The 16,737-nt window shown below is 45.4% G+C and overlaps 1 protein-coding gene across 2 annotated transcripts in view; it reads right to left on the bottom strand.

Moving 5' to 3' along the window:
• The window catches only part of USP43 (ubiquitin specific peptidase 43), a 93,318-nt gene that overhangs the window by 1,533 nt on the left and 75,048 nt on the right, over positions 1-16,737 (bottom strand). For both annotated transcript variants that reach the window (XM_083597676.1, XM_083597677.1), the window contains 6 exons: positions 13,517-13,620; positions 10,109-10,186; positions 9,467-9,596; positions 7,589-7,916; positions 2,162-2,320; positions 908-1,066 (listed from right to left, as the gene is read on the bottom strand). In XM_083597676.1, the coding sequence (XP_083453802.1) occupies positions 908-1,066; positions 2,162-2,320; positions 7,589-7,916; positions 9,467-9,596; positions 10,109-10,186; positions 13,517-13,620 (958 nt within the window). The remainder of the gene's footprint in view (positions 1-907; positions 1,067-2,161; positions 2,321-7,588; positions 7,917-9,466; positions 9,597-10,108; positions 10,187-13,516; positions 13,621-16,737) is intronic.

Below are 16,737 nucleotides of genomic sequence, written 5' to 3'. Positions count from 1 at the left end.
GGTGGTTGGCAGGAGATCCAGTTACTCTCCAGTGACACACACTCCCAATGTGTAATGTGTAAGCTTGTGACGCTGCCCAGACTTGCATTCTTGGACCTCAGTGACATTAGAACTTCTGAATTCTTTTCAGGCTCAGATTTTAAGCAAAGCTGACCTTTCTCAAATTCATCTCCTTTTTACTCACCCATTAATCCTCCAATATCCCTCCCCCCCCCAAAAATCCTATTTATCTGGCTGCTGATATTATAACAGCCCTTGGGGGAAATTACACATCCTGGTTGCTGCACACCAGGCACTAGGAGGTAGATATATCCCTCCTGACTTTAGCAAACATCAGCACCAACCAGGTAAGTGAACGAGGGAGGGATGGGGAAGAGGCTTGGATAACGTGTTGGGGGATCCAAAGGGCGTTCCAAAGGGTGGAGAGCTCAGTCTGAATGCGGACTGGCTTGCAAATAAGCTGTTTCTCAATTCTAGAAGAAGCAGCTTGGTTTCATTCCAAGCCAATTGATTTGAGATTCAGAGGGGTGGGAAACATTTGCCAATTTAAAGTCGCTTAGCAGTGCGCTAGTTTGAACTAGCAGATGCTAGCGCAAGAAAAGGCATAGAAAACCATCCCTAATTGTGCAACGGATGACTACTGTAATCTTGATACTTCCTGGTGCACAACAAGCTTCCACTAGCACAACTATTGCACTGCAATTTTAATTGCACAAGCTTTATATTCATCCTTACACTAGCAGAACAGTCCATTGGTTGCCACTGAGAGCCATTCAGCAAAGGGAGCATCCTGCAAGCCTTGTCAACACTGACAAAGGCTAGGGACCTGGTCTGCCAGCTGGAATGAGGTGGACTTTGTACCAGAAAGCCTTGGTGTATAGTGAGCAGTATAGCATGAATCAGGCACCTTTCTCTGGGCAGCTGCTGGCATTGGTGAGGGTAGGCGAGTCCGGCATTTTTGTCAGAGATGGGCAGGTAGCAGAGCTCCGGGACACCAGGCTCTCTCGCTTGCTGTTTCCGCTGAGGCGTGCCAGCCAGTGCTCTGAGACAGAGGAACTGGTGGAACCTGCAAGAGAAATCCACAGAATTAAAGTGTTCTGGGGAGAGCCTTCCACCAAGGACTCCCCCAAAATAGGTGCAGCTATCAAAGTCAGCCAGAGATTACGGGAAGCAGCAAGCTTTGCACAACCAGAGGTCCAGATGGGCCTTCTCTTGGTCACCTAAAACTTGCCATGTTGTGAATGTAGGACTGGGTTGGTTGGAGTGAGGTAAGCCAAGAATTCGTTGAACATTACAAACCCGTAAAAGCAACTAAAAAGCTAGAGATGAAGAGGGACAGTGGAAAGGAGAAAATTACTGGCTGACATATTGAAAGGAAAAATTTAGAAAATATTGCTTTGGGGGGAGGACCCACCAAAATCTCACGTCCATTTTCAGGTCCAGAGACTTTTTGTGTTGCTTTGAGAATCATGCTTCAACAACAAACCAAAAGCAAGCACACCCAATATACATTGTGAAAAGTGTTGATGACATTCCAAAATGGCAATGTTTCTGTTAGAAAAATAACCTTTTTATTTTATTTTTCTCTTTCTTTCGTTCTTTTCTTTCTTTCTGTTTCTTTTCTTTTTGTGTGTTTTTATTTAGATTATTTTATCTTTGATATTCTAAAAAGATATTGGGTATTTGATATTAACTTTTGCATATCTTTTTTCAAACTTTAATAAAATCTATTGGGGGGGGGGGACGAAAAATAACCTAGTGGGTAGGGAGGTTCAAAGAAGTGGATTTGAACTGGGACTAGCTCTGAAATCAGCCAAGCTGTTTCCTGAGTTTTGGAGAAATGGATTGGCTCTTTCTCAAGTTCATCTCCTTTTTACTGGGGGGTGGGGAGGTCTGAAACCCCTTGGGCAGTGGAGGCTTGCCCAACGAGTCCTGCAATGGTCTCACATCAAGGTAAAGCAAGTTTACAGTGACTTCTTTTGGACTGAATGAGGCCCACATCTTTGACTTACACCAGCATGAGTCTCAAGACTCGTGCTCTAAAATCCCATACCGTGTCTGTTGGAATTCTGTGTGTCTGTCAATTCCACCAGTAAAAGACATGGAAAAGATAAAATGCCCAGAATAGTGTCACTGTACGGGTTAAGCACTGCTTACGCACCTCTAACAGAGCTTCCACCAGACCAGCTTGGAACCACACAGCGTCTCTGGTAGAAGAGGATATAAGCACCACGAGTGCTGACTTCATCCTCCAAGACAGGTTCCACAGTGCTGTCATCATAGCTGTACCAATGACCATCCAAGGTGTTGCGACAGTAGGCTGGGGACAGAGTAGACAACCACATTAACGGAGACGCTGGCTGGTGGGACTGAACTTCCTCCAAACGTGTGGTTTATACTGAAGCTGCTGAGAGAGATCCAGACCAATCCTAATGATTATTCTCAGATGGAGGGCTTCAGATGCATCTATTGCAGGCATGGGGAACCATTGACTCTTTTAGATTTTGCTGAACTACAACTTGCGTCATCCCTGACGATTGGCCATGTTTTCTGGGGTTGGGAGTTGTGGTTCAGCAACATCTGGAGGGCCAAAGGGTTCACTAGAGGAAGGAAAAGTTGCTGGGCAGTGGGATAATTTTCAAGCATGTGATCAGGCCAAGCAGGTAGTCTGCAAACAGAACTGGAGCTTCACATTCATTTCCTGCTTGATAAACTTACCGTATTTTTCACCCTATAGGGCACACTGGCCCATAGGGCGCACCTCGTTTTTTTTTTTGGGGGGGAAATAAATAAATAAATAAATATTTCCCCTCCAGCCGTGAGGCTGGGGCGGGGGAAGCCCGAGCTTCCCCCGACCCCAGCCCCCAGAACAGGCTGCTATCCGCAAGCCTTGCGAGCCCGGCGGGAACTCCCGCCGGGCTCGCAACACTTGCAGACATCTGCAGGCTGCTGCCCGCAAGCCTTGGGAGCCCGGCGGGCACTCCCGCCGGGCTCGCAAGGCTTGCGGATAGCTTCCTGAAGCCTGGAGAGCGAGAGGGTCAGTGCGCACTGACGCCTCTCGCTCTCCAGGCTTCAGCAAAAGCCTGCATTCGCCCCATAGGACGCACACACATTTCCCCTTCATTTTTGGAGCGGAAAAAGTGCGTCCTATAGGGTGAAAAATACAGTACTTCTATCCACATCATGCCTGTGATTGTCTCACACAGAGACATTTGTTGTCATGGATAGTATTCAACATCCTAAGAATCTCAGGCCTGGATTCAACCGCCAGCACAAGGGCTGTTCTGCTAGTGTAAGGATTAATATAAAGCTTGTGCAATTCAAAATGCAGTGCAATAGTTGTGCAAGTAGAAGCTTGTTGTGCACCAGGGAGTATCAGGACTACAGTAGTTATCTGTTGCACAACCAGGGATGGTTTTCTATGCCTTTTCTTGCACTAGCATGTGCTAGTGCAAACCAGTGCACTGCTAAGCAACTTTAAATTAGCATGACATTGAATTCCTCCCACAGCCTTGGTTTTCTTTTTTTCAAAAGAGATTTCTAGTTTTCTGACTCTGAAGATAAACCTGAACACATCTGGGAGAAATGAGATAAGAGTTGCTTCCAGGGAGCGAGATCTGAGCACCTTCTCTTGCCCCGCAATTAGCAGAAACAAAATGAAATATACCGTATTGGCCCAAATATAATCCACACTTTTTAATTCCGACCATGAAAAGTTAAAGTGCGGCTTAAATTCGCAACCTTACAGAAATTGGCTTTTACGTTATCGCTACTTAAACAGACATATGGTAAAATGGGGGGGGGGGGAGTTTTACTGCCAATTTGCGAGCTTGAGACTGTTGTGCAATTAATTCAAATGTCATTCATCGCCTTCCCCGTATTTTACAGTGCAGTATTGATTTTTTTATTTGCATTTACGGTGCTACGAACAGGTGTTTAACCCACTTGTAGGTCCTCTCTAGTACTTGTAGAATTTTCTTCTATATTTGCCATTTATGGGTATGAATGCCTGTGGATTTATTTTTTTTAATAATTTTTATTAACTGGCCAATCACATCAAATTAAATCACATCACATAAATTCCAAATTACAAAGCCATATTTTTAAATTTTGTTGGGGGAACCCATACTTCAAGATCCAAAGGGGGATTCAGATCATCTTCTTATTACTGCGTTAATGTCCAAATCAGTCCCAATCAGTCCAAACAAAATTCATAATTCTATCCAGTCTTATCTTGGTGTTTCCACATCATATCTTGTTCATATAATTTCTATTTTTCCTTTACGATCTCTTCTGTTAGTCTCCTTAAGCCGATAAGCAAAATAATAATCCTGTGTGGATTTCCCGTTCCTCCACTAAGTCCAGATGGTTTCCATATATCTCCTTTGTAGATAACATCGCTCTTTCCATCATAAATTTGGCATTTGTCGCTCTTAAGTCCCACCGAGAAGTTGATCCACGATATGTAAACAACTCTATTTCTCTCTTTCTCCTCCCAGACCCAAGAGCTCCAACAATGCCTCCCAAAAAGGCGATGGCATTTTTAACTGCGTCATTCCAAAACTCTTAGCTTTCCGAGACTTCTGGGTTAGCACGAACGGCTAATGGCGGATTCCATCCGAGCTCCGGAGGGAATCGGCTCTTCAGGAGCGGGGTCTTGCCACTGCGGTGACGCGGGGACCCTTAGAAATCACAGGCGGGGAAGCCTGTGAACTTGGTGACTCGGCGGGCACCATTTGCGCCCCCCCCGACCCGTGAAGAAGCCTTTTTAAAGGCTTTGGAACGGGGGACGGGGTGAGTGGCGCGGTGCTGAGAGTCGACTGCTTCTCCTGGGGAGTGAAACCGCGAGCCATGGTCGGAGGGCGCTGACTTTTTCCTGTGAACAATCGGACCCTAAAAGTAACAACCCGTTAGTAGTAAGGAAATTGGACTTTTTAAGGAAATTTCTTTGGAATTTGGCACGATCGGGGAAGGTGCAAACAGGAAGTCCACCTCCCCGCCTTGTAAAAGATCTAAAGCAAGGACTAGTTAACTAAAGTCGAGAGAATTGTCTTTTCGATAAAAGATATCAATTTCACGATTTGGCGATACAATAAGTAATTGTGCTGGAGGATAAGAGTTAATTTTGAGAATTGAAGTTCCACACCCCCCCCCCCCGGACCCGGGAGTGATTCGCGAGAGAGCCTGTTGAGGAGACATAGAGAAGTTTGACAGCTGTCAAATTTAGCTGTCAAAAAGGAAAAAGAGAACTTTGTTTCTGCTGTCTCTGCTGGATACAGTTGCTGCAATCTGGTTATATTTTGTTGAAAATAAGTAAGAACTGATACAAATTAACCTGACTTTTGGATTTTAACTGGAAAGAATACTAAATTACTAAATCCCTCTAGAGGAGGATTTGGGACACTACAAGAATGGCTGGAAAAGGGAAAATTCAGGCTGGGCTGGACAGAATATTTGTTCTCCTGGGAAAGTTACAAGGTCAAATTGAGGTTTTGTCTACAAATGTAACAACCTTGAATTTAAAAGCAAATAACATTACGGAACTTGATAAGGACTTGACTCAGGAAGCCCATGCAGCTGGACAAAAAGAGGACTTTGAGAATCTTGAAAGTGTGGAGAAAGAGATATATGTTGTTCCTGAGGAGAAGGAAGGAGGAGCTGTAACTTTGCAAATGACAAAAGAGAGCCAGAGGCCTGACATCATGCTCAAAAAGGGAAACAAAAAATCAAACCAAAGGCCTGACAGGATGATTACAAAGGAAAATAAGTACTGGATGATGAAATTCTGGTTTAAATTGGTGAAGGAAGAATGGAGAGATTCCTTTGTGTGGAGACCGGAAGATATATGGATTACAAATCTGATTAAAGTGGAAGCTGGAGTCTTGGTGACAATTGGACTTTTGGACCTGGCTTTTAAGTATGGAGGTCTGGCTGGAAGAAATTTGGACCTTATTGAGACAGAGCTCCTCCGAAATTTGGAGTTTAATATTAAGGACTATCAAAAAAACTGGCAGAGAGGAACTGAGAGAGAATTAAGAGCCTCGGACGTGAGATCTCCAGGCTGATAGAAGATTAAGACTGGACATTTGTTGGGGATCGAAACCGGGAAAGGGGGTGGTGGGGTTTGAGAATCCAAAGGGTGTATAACTATGATCTGTCTTATTTTTTTTTGTTTGGTTAACAATATGAAAATTGGGAAATTCGTGGAATGGAACTAGGGTCGACTTTAGGAAAAAGATTTGTGTATTGAGGTACAAATATTGATGTTTATAAGTTAAAATAAGTTAAAGAAAAATGAATTAAATATAAAAAGGTTAAAAATTGGGGATAGGAACTTGTTGAACAAAGAACTTGAATTGGAATGCAAGAAGGGGAGGTGTGGGGAAGTCTGGGAAATATGGTAATGAAAATATGAAACTAAAAATTTTAAATTTTTCCTTTTTTATTTATTTTTTGCATTTTTTGTTCTTTTTGATTTTTTTGTATTGAATTTGAAAAATCCTAATAAATATTTCATTAAAAAAAAAAACTCTTAGCTTTCCAGCTTCATCTTGAAACATTGCTTTGGTTCGAAAGTTTATCTCCACACAGCCTTAAATCCACAGCTTAAGCCCTTAGTTTCTGACTCATTAGGGGAGGGGATTCTTGTTAAATCACATAAGAAAAAGGAAGGCAGGTTTTTTTTCCCCTCCCCCCTCAGTCCTACCGAATCTTGACGTATCTTCTCATATTTTATTCTTGTCTTGTTATCAGAGATCTCTTCTGTCAGCAGTCTTTACTCCCCTTTTTCCTTGAAGCATGTGCAATTTATCTTGTCCAAATTGTTTCTTTTGAAGATGCTTGCAACTAGCGGTGCGAATCAGGGACGGCGTCCAGGAGTGCCGGAATCCCACAGGAGGGCTTTGTGCCTAGTGCCCCCACCCCCACAAATTCGGGGGTGGTATAGGGCACAGCAGGCAAGGGCCGTCCCCCCCACAATCCTGGGGGGTTAAGGAGGCTAATTACCCCCATCATAGCCTCCAAATTACCTCGTGTGGGTCGGAGAGATGTTATTGTCAGCCATCTTCTGATGCGCCACCTAGTGGCCCCTGAATGCCTGTGGAATTTTAAGGGAGTGGCTTATATTCGGGTATTGTCTTTTTTTCTTTTCCCTCCTTGATTTTTAAACGTGCAGCTTATATTTGGTTGCGGCTTATATCTGGGCCAATACGGTATGCAGAGCAAAGACCTAAATACAGAGTCATTTAACTATGGTAAACAATGCCCCACTGTGCCTCCGATCTCTTTGGGGCTTCCTGCGCCCTCACTGACATCCTCTTTAGGCCACAAGGGCTCCCCAGCTTCCTCCTGCCATTTCCGGGTTTGAATTGAACTATTTACTTATTTCCCAGCACCACACATTTATGCATTCATGCGTGGGCAAGGGGACACCTGTATTCATTTTGCAGAATTCACCATTCCTTGGAGCAGGATTTTCTTGATCTCCCTTCTCCCACAAATCCCAGCAAACTAATCTCCTTCAGCAGCAGTTGCCCACAGCTATACTGACTCCTGCACTTCCACCACCCACCACCAGTGGGACACTCACCCGTGTAATGGCCGCCCTGCATGCTGCCGTGGTGATTGCAGACAGCGTACAGGTCGTAGAGGAAGTTGCACTGGCCGCTTTCCAGGGCGGGGTGTTTCCAGGGGCCCCACTTGCTGCCACGGTTGCGCTTGGCCACGTGGGGAGCCATGTCAAGCCCGCGGAGGGGGAAGTGCACCAGCGTGGAGAGCTTGTGGCGCTGCTCGCCCACCTGCCGGAAGCGCTTCAGGTGAATGATGAGGATATCGGGCAGTGTCCATAGGCTGAGCTTCACCATGCCCTGCTGGAGCACCTGGCAGTGAGGGCAGCGCCAGGCATCGTCAGGGGCCAGCTGTGGAGAGATAGAGAGATAGAGAGATAGATAGATAGATAGATAGATAGATAGAGAACAGAAAACAGACAACAGGGGTTTTGTCAGGGTTTTTTTTAAAAAAAATATTCTGTTAAGTTGTGGGTGAACATATCAGACGACACAGCAATTCTTCAAACAGCTCTTGTTTATTCAGAGGCCAGAACAGAACTGAACTGAAGGGTTCAGTCAGCCTGCTTATATAGAGCTCCAGTACAACGTAACTGTAACTATTTTCTAAAACTATCCAATCACTGAACGTCACTTTCAATCCCTTATTTGCATAACTATCTACAGTATCCCCCTGCTGGCCCAGGGTGAGAACTTCAGTACATAACATATTCATTTTTCTTCTTTATTCATTACATACATCTCAAATTCTTAGCATTTACTATATAATCCTCCCTCCCTCCCCGCCAAGGCTTCCCCCAACTTCCGCTTCTGGTTTGTTTCTATTTTCACCCACTTGGCTATCTCTTAACAGAAAAAGTTATTAGTAACAGAACATCAAGCCTAAAAACATAAAAATAAAAGTAAATGCACCATCATATTTCACTATCTTCTAAACATTTTCTAATGCTGATAATGTGAATGTTTATTTAAATCCTGCCATCAAGTCAATTGACTTTCTTTGTTTCTGAAAATATAATATGAATGGTTCCCAGTCTTTTTTCAAAGCGGCTTTGTCAGGTTTAGACACTGGAGCACAGACACAGCAATCACTTGAATGAGGCGGGGAGGGCAACGCTGCTTGATGGGCATATTCTACCAGCAATCAATTATTTCCCCCTCTTCTATGCACCCTTATTAGTCATGTTAAATGTAGGACACCCCTGAGCCAAACAGAGTCTGGGAGAACAAGATGAGCACTCCCATATCTATTGGTCATGCTGTTGCTGTTAATTAAATTTCTATACTGCTCTTCATCCAAGGATCACAGGGCCGTTTACAATATGCACAACATAGTAACAAACAAAAACAATCCCCATCCCCCACAGTTTAAAAGGCTATATATAGTTTAATTAGCCTAAGGCTTGGGGGGAAAGGAATCTTTTTGACTGGTGCCTAAGGATATGTAACAGGGGTGCCAGGCGTGCCTCCTTAGAGAGAGCATTGCAAAAGCAAGGAGCCACTGCAGAAAAGGCCCCGTCTCGTGTTGCCATACTCTGAACTTCTCATGGAGGAGCCACATAAAGAAGAGATGATGATGGCAAGGTCTGCGTTGTTTGCCATCTGGCAGTCAATAGGGAGAGACCTGCTTCAGTTGTTTGCATCACAACTGAGTGTCCATGTGGTTTAGGATAAACCCTGGGAGACCAGGGTTCAAATCCGCACTCAGCCATGAAGCTCACTGGGTGACCTTGGGCCAGTCGCTGCCTCTCAGCCCAACCTACCTCACAAGGTTGTTGTGAGGATTAAATGAGGATAGGGAGAACTATGTACGCCACCTTGCGCACCTCAGAGATAAAAGCAATAAATGAATGATAAACAAGCTGAATCCCAGCATGTCCTTGGCACTCATACGAGGATACCTGTTCCTCCTTGGTGTAGAGCTGGAAGCATTCGTCCAGGGTGCAGCTATGCTGCTGCTGGTGGAGCTGCTGCTTCAGCCTCACGCTTTCTGCATCCTCAACCACTTCTTCCTGGATGTTGCCAAACAAGCTGCAAAAATGCAGATGAAGGGGGTCAGCAATGGCTCAGACCTGATCGTGACTCTACTATGGATAGGCAAATGGGTCCACATAATGCACGCATGCCCAAGCCAACCACCTGTTCTTCTCAACTCCCATCCAGAGCTTTAATCCATAATACCTCTGCCCAGTTGGCCAGAATTGTGTGAATGGCATGCATCTGCCCTTTGTGTAAACACAGTCTCAATGCATGAGCATGGAGGGGGGGTGCGCACCCTTGGTGAAAAATGGAAATTAAAGTTGAGGGGCTCTACAGGCAGAAGGTAATGCATTTGGCAAATTGTGCTGATGTGGCAAATGCCCCGTTCAGCCCAGTTCAGGGATCTGTCAATGTGGGGCAAAGATGATGCAGTGCGGTCCAAATGCCATTTGAATTTCAGAAAAAAACAACCGGAGTGAAAGTCCTTTAAGGAGCCACACTTGTGCCCACCATGATGGCCGGCCAGGGAGATTTAACACAACGTACTTGCAATGCACACTCACCATTCTTTGGTGCTCACATCCCACTCGATCACCAGCTTCACATGTGCGGGACCACCAGGACCACCAAACTGAAGTGCTCTGCAGGAAGATGGAGCCGTTAGATTTATGCTGCAGGCTCCAATGCAAGTAGCCTTGAATGTAATGAGTCAGACAGGCGTATCCCAGAGAAAATGGGGAGTCCAGTTAGTCCTGGAGAATCTTGGTTCAGAAAGAATAAACCCACTGAAATTAACGAACAGGACTAACATAGGTCCATTACTTTCAATGGGCCTGTTCTGAGATGAGCTTAGTTGGATAAAACTCATGGTTTCAAAGAAGCTTCATCTGGTGTTCCTTTGCTTACTGAGACACTTGTAACAGGGAAAGGGAACAGTGCACCAGGAAGCATCTAAGCCTCTGTTACTGCCGTACATTCCATGTCACTTTTACCTGTGGGGCTTGTCTCTGAAGATCCCCAACTCCAAACTGCTTCAGAAGTGTTTGGCAATTAATCAGCTCCTGCTTCTGGAATCCTGCTATGGAGGTTTGCCTCCTCAAAAGCCTCATATTTTCTTGTTCATGCTTGTGCAAAGGGCTGCAGTGTGGGCATTATGGAGCCAGACCCTAGTTTGCATGAGGTCCAAATCCGAGGGCCTTCTGGCGGTTCCCTCACTGTGAGAAGTGAAGCTACAGGAAACTAGGCAGAGGGCCTTCTCGGTAGTGGTGCCCGCCCTGTGGAACGCCCTCCCATTAGATGTCAAGGAAATAAACAACTATCTGACTTTTAGAAGACATCTGAAGGCAGCCTTGTTTAGGGAAGTTTTTAATGTTTGATGTTTTATTGTTGTTTTAATTATTATTATTACTAATATTCTGTTGGGAGCCACCCAGAGTGGCTGGGGATTAATAATAATAATAATAATAATAATAATAATAATAAGCTGCTGCTGCTGTTGTTGTAGTGGTAGTAGTAGTAAACTGTGGCCTTTTCCCATTTGTCCAACTCCCTCCCAAAGTATTTGGAATTCTGTGCATGTCTTCAGTGCTAGGGCTCAGCCCAGGAGGAGGTAAAGTAAGAATGAAGAATTCATCTCTGATCAGGTGCAAAGTACCATTGAGAAAAAAACACACAGGCAGTAACTGCAAATCTGAAATGAAGAACTAGGGTTCCCAGATCAGGGATCATGACTGCTCGACTCCTTGGCAGGCTTCAAAACCAGGGCACATCTCTTTCTACAGATAAACCAACGGGAAGTAAAGCCTCTTTGCCGTCACACACAGATCACAGAATTGTAGAGTTGGAAGGGACCCTGAGGGTCATCTAGTCCAACCCCCTGCAATGCAGGAATCAGGTGCCATGCTGTCACTAGTGCACACCTCTAGCCATCTGGCTGCTTCCTCATTGCAAAGCCCTGAGACCTGTTGGTGGGTCTGCTCTTCCCCACAGCAGCCACAATGTCCCCATTCTTGCCTTAAGATGCTCAGGAGCAGGAGGCCTACTTGCATAGCTAGCAATAGGTTCAAGCACATGCAGCCCTAAAGGGCAAGGATAGGGGCAGGCTAGGCTCATCACTCCAATTCAGACTCAGTGGAAGAGCCAAAGTTGAACCTTTTATCTTTCCTGCAACTGGCAACTCCCAGCCCTCAGCCTTTTGCTGTGGTGTGCCCATACACACAGAAGAGATGCTTAGGTTGGGTTCCTGTTTCTTTCCACTTAGGCTCCATGCACCTAACTCCCCAACGGGGATCCCCATAGAATCCTCTGGGAGCCAGTGAGTAATGCAATTAGCAAGGGTTGTGGCACATACACACGCAGGGTGACAGCAGCTGATTCACTTCTCTGCTTCCTGGGGACATTATCTGAGCTAACATTATCTTTGACTAGAATCCAGCTAGCAGCGGCAAGGCATTAATAATTCATCGGCCCCTCCGCGATGGCTCGACAGCGATGCACGTCCGGCTGGGCGCTGCCGCTTCAGGGCTGCCAGGCCTGGTGCGCAGCCTTGGTGCCGGGAGTTTGAAAGCAGGGAAGATGCCATGGAAGGAAATTAGCTGCCCACCATCTATTTAGCTGCACCCACCAGGCAGGACCCCAGTTAAAATGGCCACCCGCCCGGTTTGTCAAGCCAAGGAAGGAAACCGGCACGGAACTGCCACACATAGCTCCGTGCAACACAACACCTGCCTTGCAGACAGAAGGTTCGATCCTCAACATCATCTCCATGTGGGATTGGGAGAGACTCCCTGTCTGAAATCCAGGAGAACCACTGCCAGCCAGTGTAGACATGCAATGGTCTGACTCAGTATAAGGCAGCTTCCTAGGTTCTTGCATTTACACAGCCAATAGCAGTGTCCATAGTAGTGACCAGGAGAGAAATGACTGCTGGGAGGAGCACAGAGAGAAGAAACGCCGTGTGTTTTAATGGTACAGTGAGTACACAGCTTAGGCTAAACAGGTCTTGGGGCCAACATCAATGCATCAACTTTAGATCAAATGCATGTTAGAGAGGCGACTTTGGTTGCTGTCCCACAACCACAGAAACCCTCTGAGACTTGTCTGAGCATCATCCAGAAGCATTCTTGGAACTTGTTTATTCTGGATCATGTTTCATATCAGGTGTGGTGTTTTAACATCCTGCGTCTGTTGTTAAAAGTTTTACTTGAACGTGCCATCAAGCACCAGCACACTGATACCCACTCAGAGAAGAGGGAAGCTTAAGAATCTAAAGAAATGCAGTACAGTGGTACCTTGGGTTAAGAACTTAATTCATTCTGGAGGTCCGTTCTTAACCCAAAACTGTTCTTAACCTGAGGTACCACTTTAGCTAATGGGGCCTCCCACTGCCACCGCGCCATTTGTGTTCTTATCCTGAAGCAAAGTTCTTAACCTGAGGCAATATTTCTGAGTTAGCAGAGTCAGTAACCTGAAGCATTTGTAACCTGAAGCATCTGTAACCCGAGGTACCACTATACAGTGGTACCTTGAGTTACAAACGCCTCAGGTTACAAACGCTTCAGGTTACAAACTCCACTAACCTGGAAGCATTACCTCAAGTTGAGAATTTTGCCCCAGGATGAGAACAGAAATCGTGTGCTGGTGGCGCAGCCGCAGCAAGAGGCCCCATTAGCGAAAGCACACCTCTAGTTAAGAACAGTTTCAGGTTAAGAACGGACCTCCAGAACGAATTAAGTTTATAACTAGAGGTACCACTGTAATTCCTTATTACAACAGGGAGCTCTTCTTGGAGCCCAGGAGGAAGGAAGGCGAACAGAGGTTGCTGCATAAAGTTAGGGAAGAAAAAGCTCAGTAAACAGGATCCATGACTAGTGAGAGAACAGAACAGGCAGGTCCTCAGTCCTCTGCTCTTTCGATTACAGGATCCCTCCAGTCACTTATTTTTAGCAGTATCTCTATGTCTGATCTCTTACCTGTCCACCGCTGGATGATAGAGAGGCCAGCTGTCCTGGGGAGAGAGGTAGCTGCAAAGCGCAGAGCCGCCAACCACTCGCACCTGGAACAGGCCTGGAGTAGCCTGAAAAAGACAAAGGAAGGGGAGAGAGAAGGAGTCAAAGGATCTGCTCTCCCTGGCGAAGACTTCTGATAAATTAGGGGCTCAGTGGGGCAAACAAGGGCAAAAACAATGAGGCAGCTACACTGTGGGAAGAGAGCTGTTTGGCTAATCTTTTGTGTCGCATATCCTTTGGGAGTAAATCTAGGTGTCTCCAGAAGATTTTCAATGAGTACCTTACTACAGAATTGTTAACACAGTCTGTTTCTTCTGCAAGGAAGTGGGCTGCTGCCCCTCTTTAGCAATTGCAGGGAAAACGAGAGTGTTGTAGTTGTTGAGGCACACATTTCTCTAGTACTCAAACAGTTCACTATGGAGCTCATTTCTCAAAGACTCAAACCGTTTGCCATGCAATAATATCTCAGCTCCAGCCAGTGTGACTACCAGTGTTCAGGGACAATGTGAGCCATAACCAAATAACACCTGGAGGGTTACAGATCCTCTTCACATCTATTTCTTAGGGCCACCCATCCTAAAGTCAGGTGTGTGGCTAGTAGACAATAAAACTCAGAGCATCCTTTTGTTCATACTATCAAGGGGGGAGGGTTGAAGAAAGAGTAGCAAAAGAAAGCTTCCTCTAGTTTTCCAGTGCATGCTTATGAGCGGAGCTGTGATTTCCATTTCCATTTCCAAACAGAAATAGGAGGTGATCAGTATTGTGGACTAATTAATCTAACACAAAGAGTGTGGGTCTGATAACGCACTTAAAGTAAATTGCATGTTCACACAGGCAGATGGATCCCATACGACAACGACCATTTCACTTGGCTCCCGCTCCATCCAAAAATTGTCTAGCATTCCACAACCTTTTCCCCCTGGTGCCAGTTGCAATTTCCCTGTTGTCATACAAATGGATTCATTTACTCCTCCCTCCCGCTCCATAATGCTGTTTTGTCATTAAAACCAGAGTATGATTAGCCAGTACATTCCAGATTTCATTATGTTTTGTGTCCAGCTCCCTCGTCTTCTTGACAGAGAATGTAATGAGACCTGATGAGGGGACAAATATGAATCCATTATCTTGACACTGTTCAGATTATAATCCACCCGCCCCTTGGACAGGTGTCAGAAAGAGTGATGTGCCCCCCCACCTCAGCACCGCTTGTATTGGGGATGGGAGCATGGAGTAACCAGCAACTCTGACCTCCCACACCTCCTCCCCACCTCTTCCCTGGCTTCTGCCAGCAGGAGTTGGTGTCGCTTCAAAATTAGCCTTATTACATTCCTATCCGCATGGAGCTGAGGAGGCAACAGCAGACCCAATGTTTATAGATCAGCTAATAAAACTGTACATTGCCATGAAGAGAATGCCACACTGGAAGTCCAAAAAGCTCAGAGAGAATAAGCTGAGTCTCCGGAGTGAGAACGACAGAGCCCCAATTATCCACCATCTGCAAGCAGGGTCCAGGATACCAGAAAAACATGGAGGACATATTTGACAAAGGTCAACTGATCAACATCACAGTTCCAGGAGACAGTATGTTCCAAGCCAGCTGGTATTTACTGGATTCCTTATTTTCCTAGTGTGAAATGAACAGGACTTCCCACTGATAGCTAGAGGTTTACGAGCTCATTCCTCCACATGACAAACACAGGACCCTGGACACCCTGGGGACTGGAAAGGACAACCTCCTCATTGGAACCAGGTATCTGCACCCCCTGTTCCTCCTGTCCAGAAGTTCAAGACTTCACAACTGGGTCTCACCACCAGCACTGAGCAAGAGGTGGTGCCTGGTCAGTTCAAAACATACATTATGCAAACTGGTTAGTTATGTTGTGTAAGACTTTGCTTCTGTTAACCAGGGAGAGAGCCAAATAGTTCTGCAGGGTGCATACGCTCTGCCCCCATGCCCACTGGAAATCCTGATCAATTTCTCTCTACTACTCCACCCCAATTTAAGACATTTCACGATATATTGCTGACACATTTGCTCTCCTTGCAACCATGCAAGCCAGAAACCACAGACAGGCATTTTTAGGAGGAACCCAATAACAAAATTTGTAGGGTCATTCTTATTCAGAAAATCAAACGCCCTTAGCCCTGCCTTTATCTATCTCACTTTTCCTGACATGCTTAAGGATTACCCCTTTTTTTACTCCCAGTCTCGATATACAGGATAAGAAAAATTGCTCTGCTCACACGTAATTTTTCCTATGTCTGGTCTTCAAAGCTGCAGGGCAGCAGAGCCACACCCACCCCGCCCCCACTTATTTGCCTCCAAAAGGCCAGCTGGCTCCATTGCCTGCACTTCTATAAATATCCCCGGGGCAGCCATGAAAGCAGCAGAGGGCCACAGAGTTAATTAAATACCTGCATGTTTTAATTAAACCTAATTTAATGAAAACAGCTCTTTGGAACCAGGAACCCAGAACAAGCTGCATTAAGTTACAAGGGGGCTTGTTAGCTCCTGATGTAGATGGCCTCCTTTTCAGCGGAAACACGCAAAAGATGGCAGGGTGTGGGGTGTATAACTGAGACCCTGCACTGTACTAGGGAGCCTCTCCTAACAACAGGAAGGGGAGGTGTGTGAGTGTCACTTTATGACCAATACCCATTGACAGCTTTACCTACCATGAACATACTTAATCCTCTTTTAAAGTTATTTGATTTGGTGGCCATCATTTCATCGGGTGGGTGCAAATTCCAGTTTAACCATGTGCTATGTAAAGAAGGACTTCCTTTGGTCTGTCCTTAATATTCCAACACTGTTTCATGGAATGTTCATGAGTTCTAGTTCTAGTTACAGGTAGGTAGCCGTGTTGGTCTGCCGTAGTCGAAACAAAATTAAAAAATTCCTTCCAGTAGCACCTTAGAGACCAACTAAGTTTGTTATTGGTATGAGCTTTTGTGTGCATGCACACTTCTTCAGATACACTGAAACAGAAGTCACCAGACCCTTATATATAGTGAGAGGATGGGGAGGGGTATTACTCAGAAGGGTGGTGGGAATGGGTGATTGGCTGATAGGTGGCGTAAACCTGCTGACGACTGTTAATGACTGCAATTGGTCTTACAGGAAAAAGCAAGGGGTGAGATGGCTAAAAATAGCTTTATCATGTATAATGAGATAAGAATCCAAA

This window comes from Podarcis filfolensis (assembly GCF_964270895.1).
Source record: "Podarcis filfolensis genome assembly, chromosome: 2".
In the NCBI taxonomy this organism is placed as follows: Eukaryota; Metazoa; Chordata; class Lepidosauria; order Squamata; family Lacertidae; genus Podarcis; species Podarcis filfolensis.
This window is presented reverse-complemented; position numbering and strand designations above follow the sequence as displayed.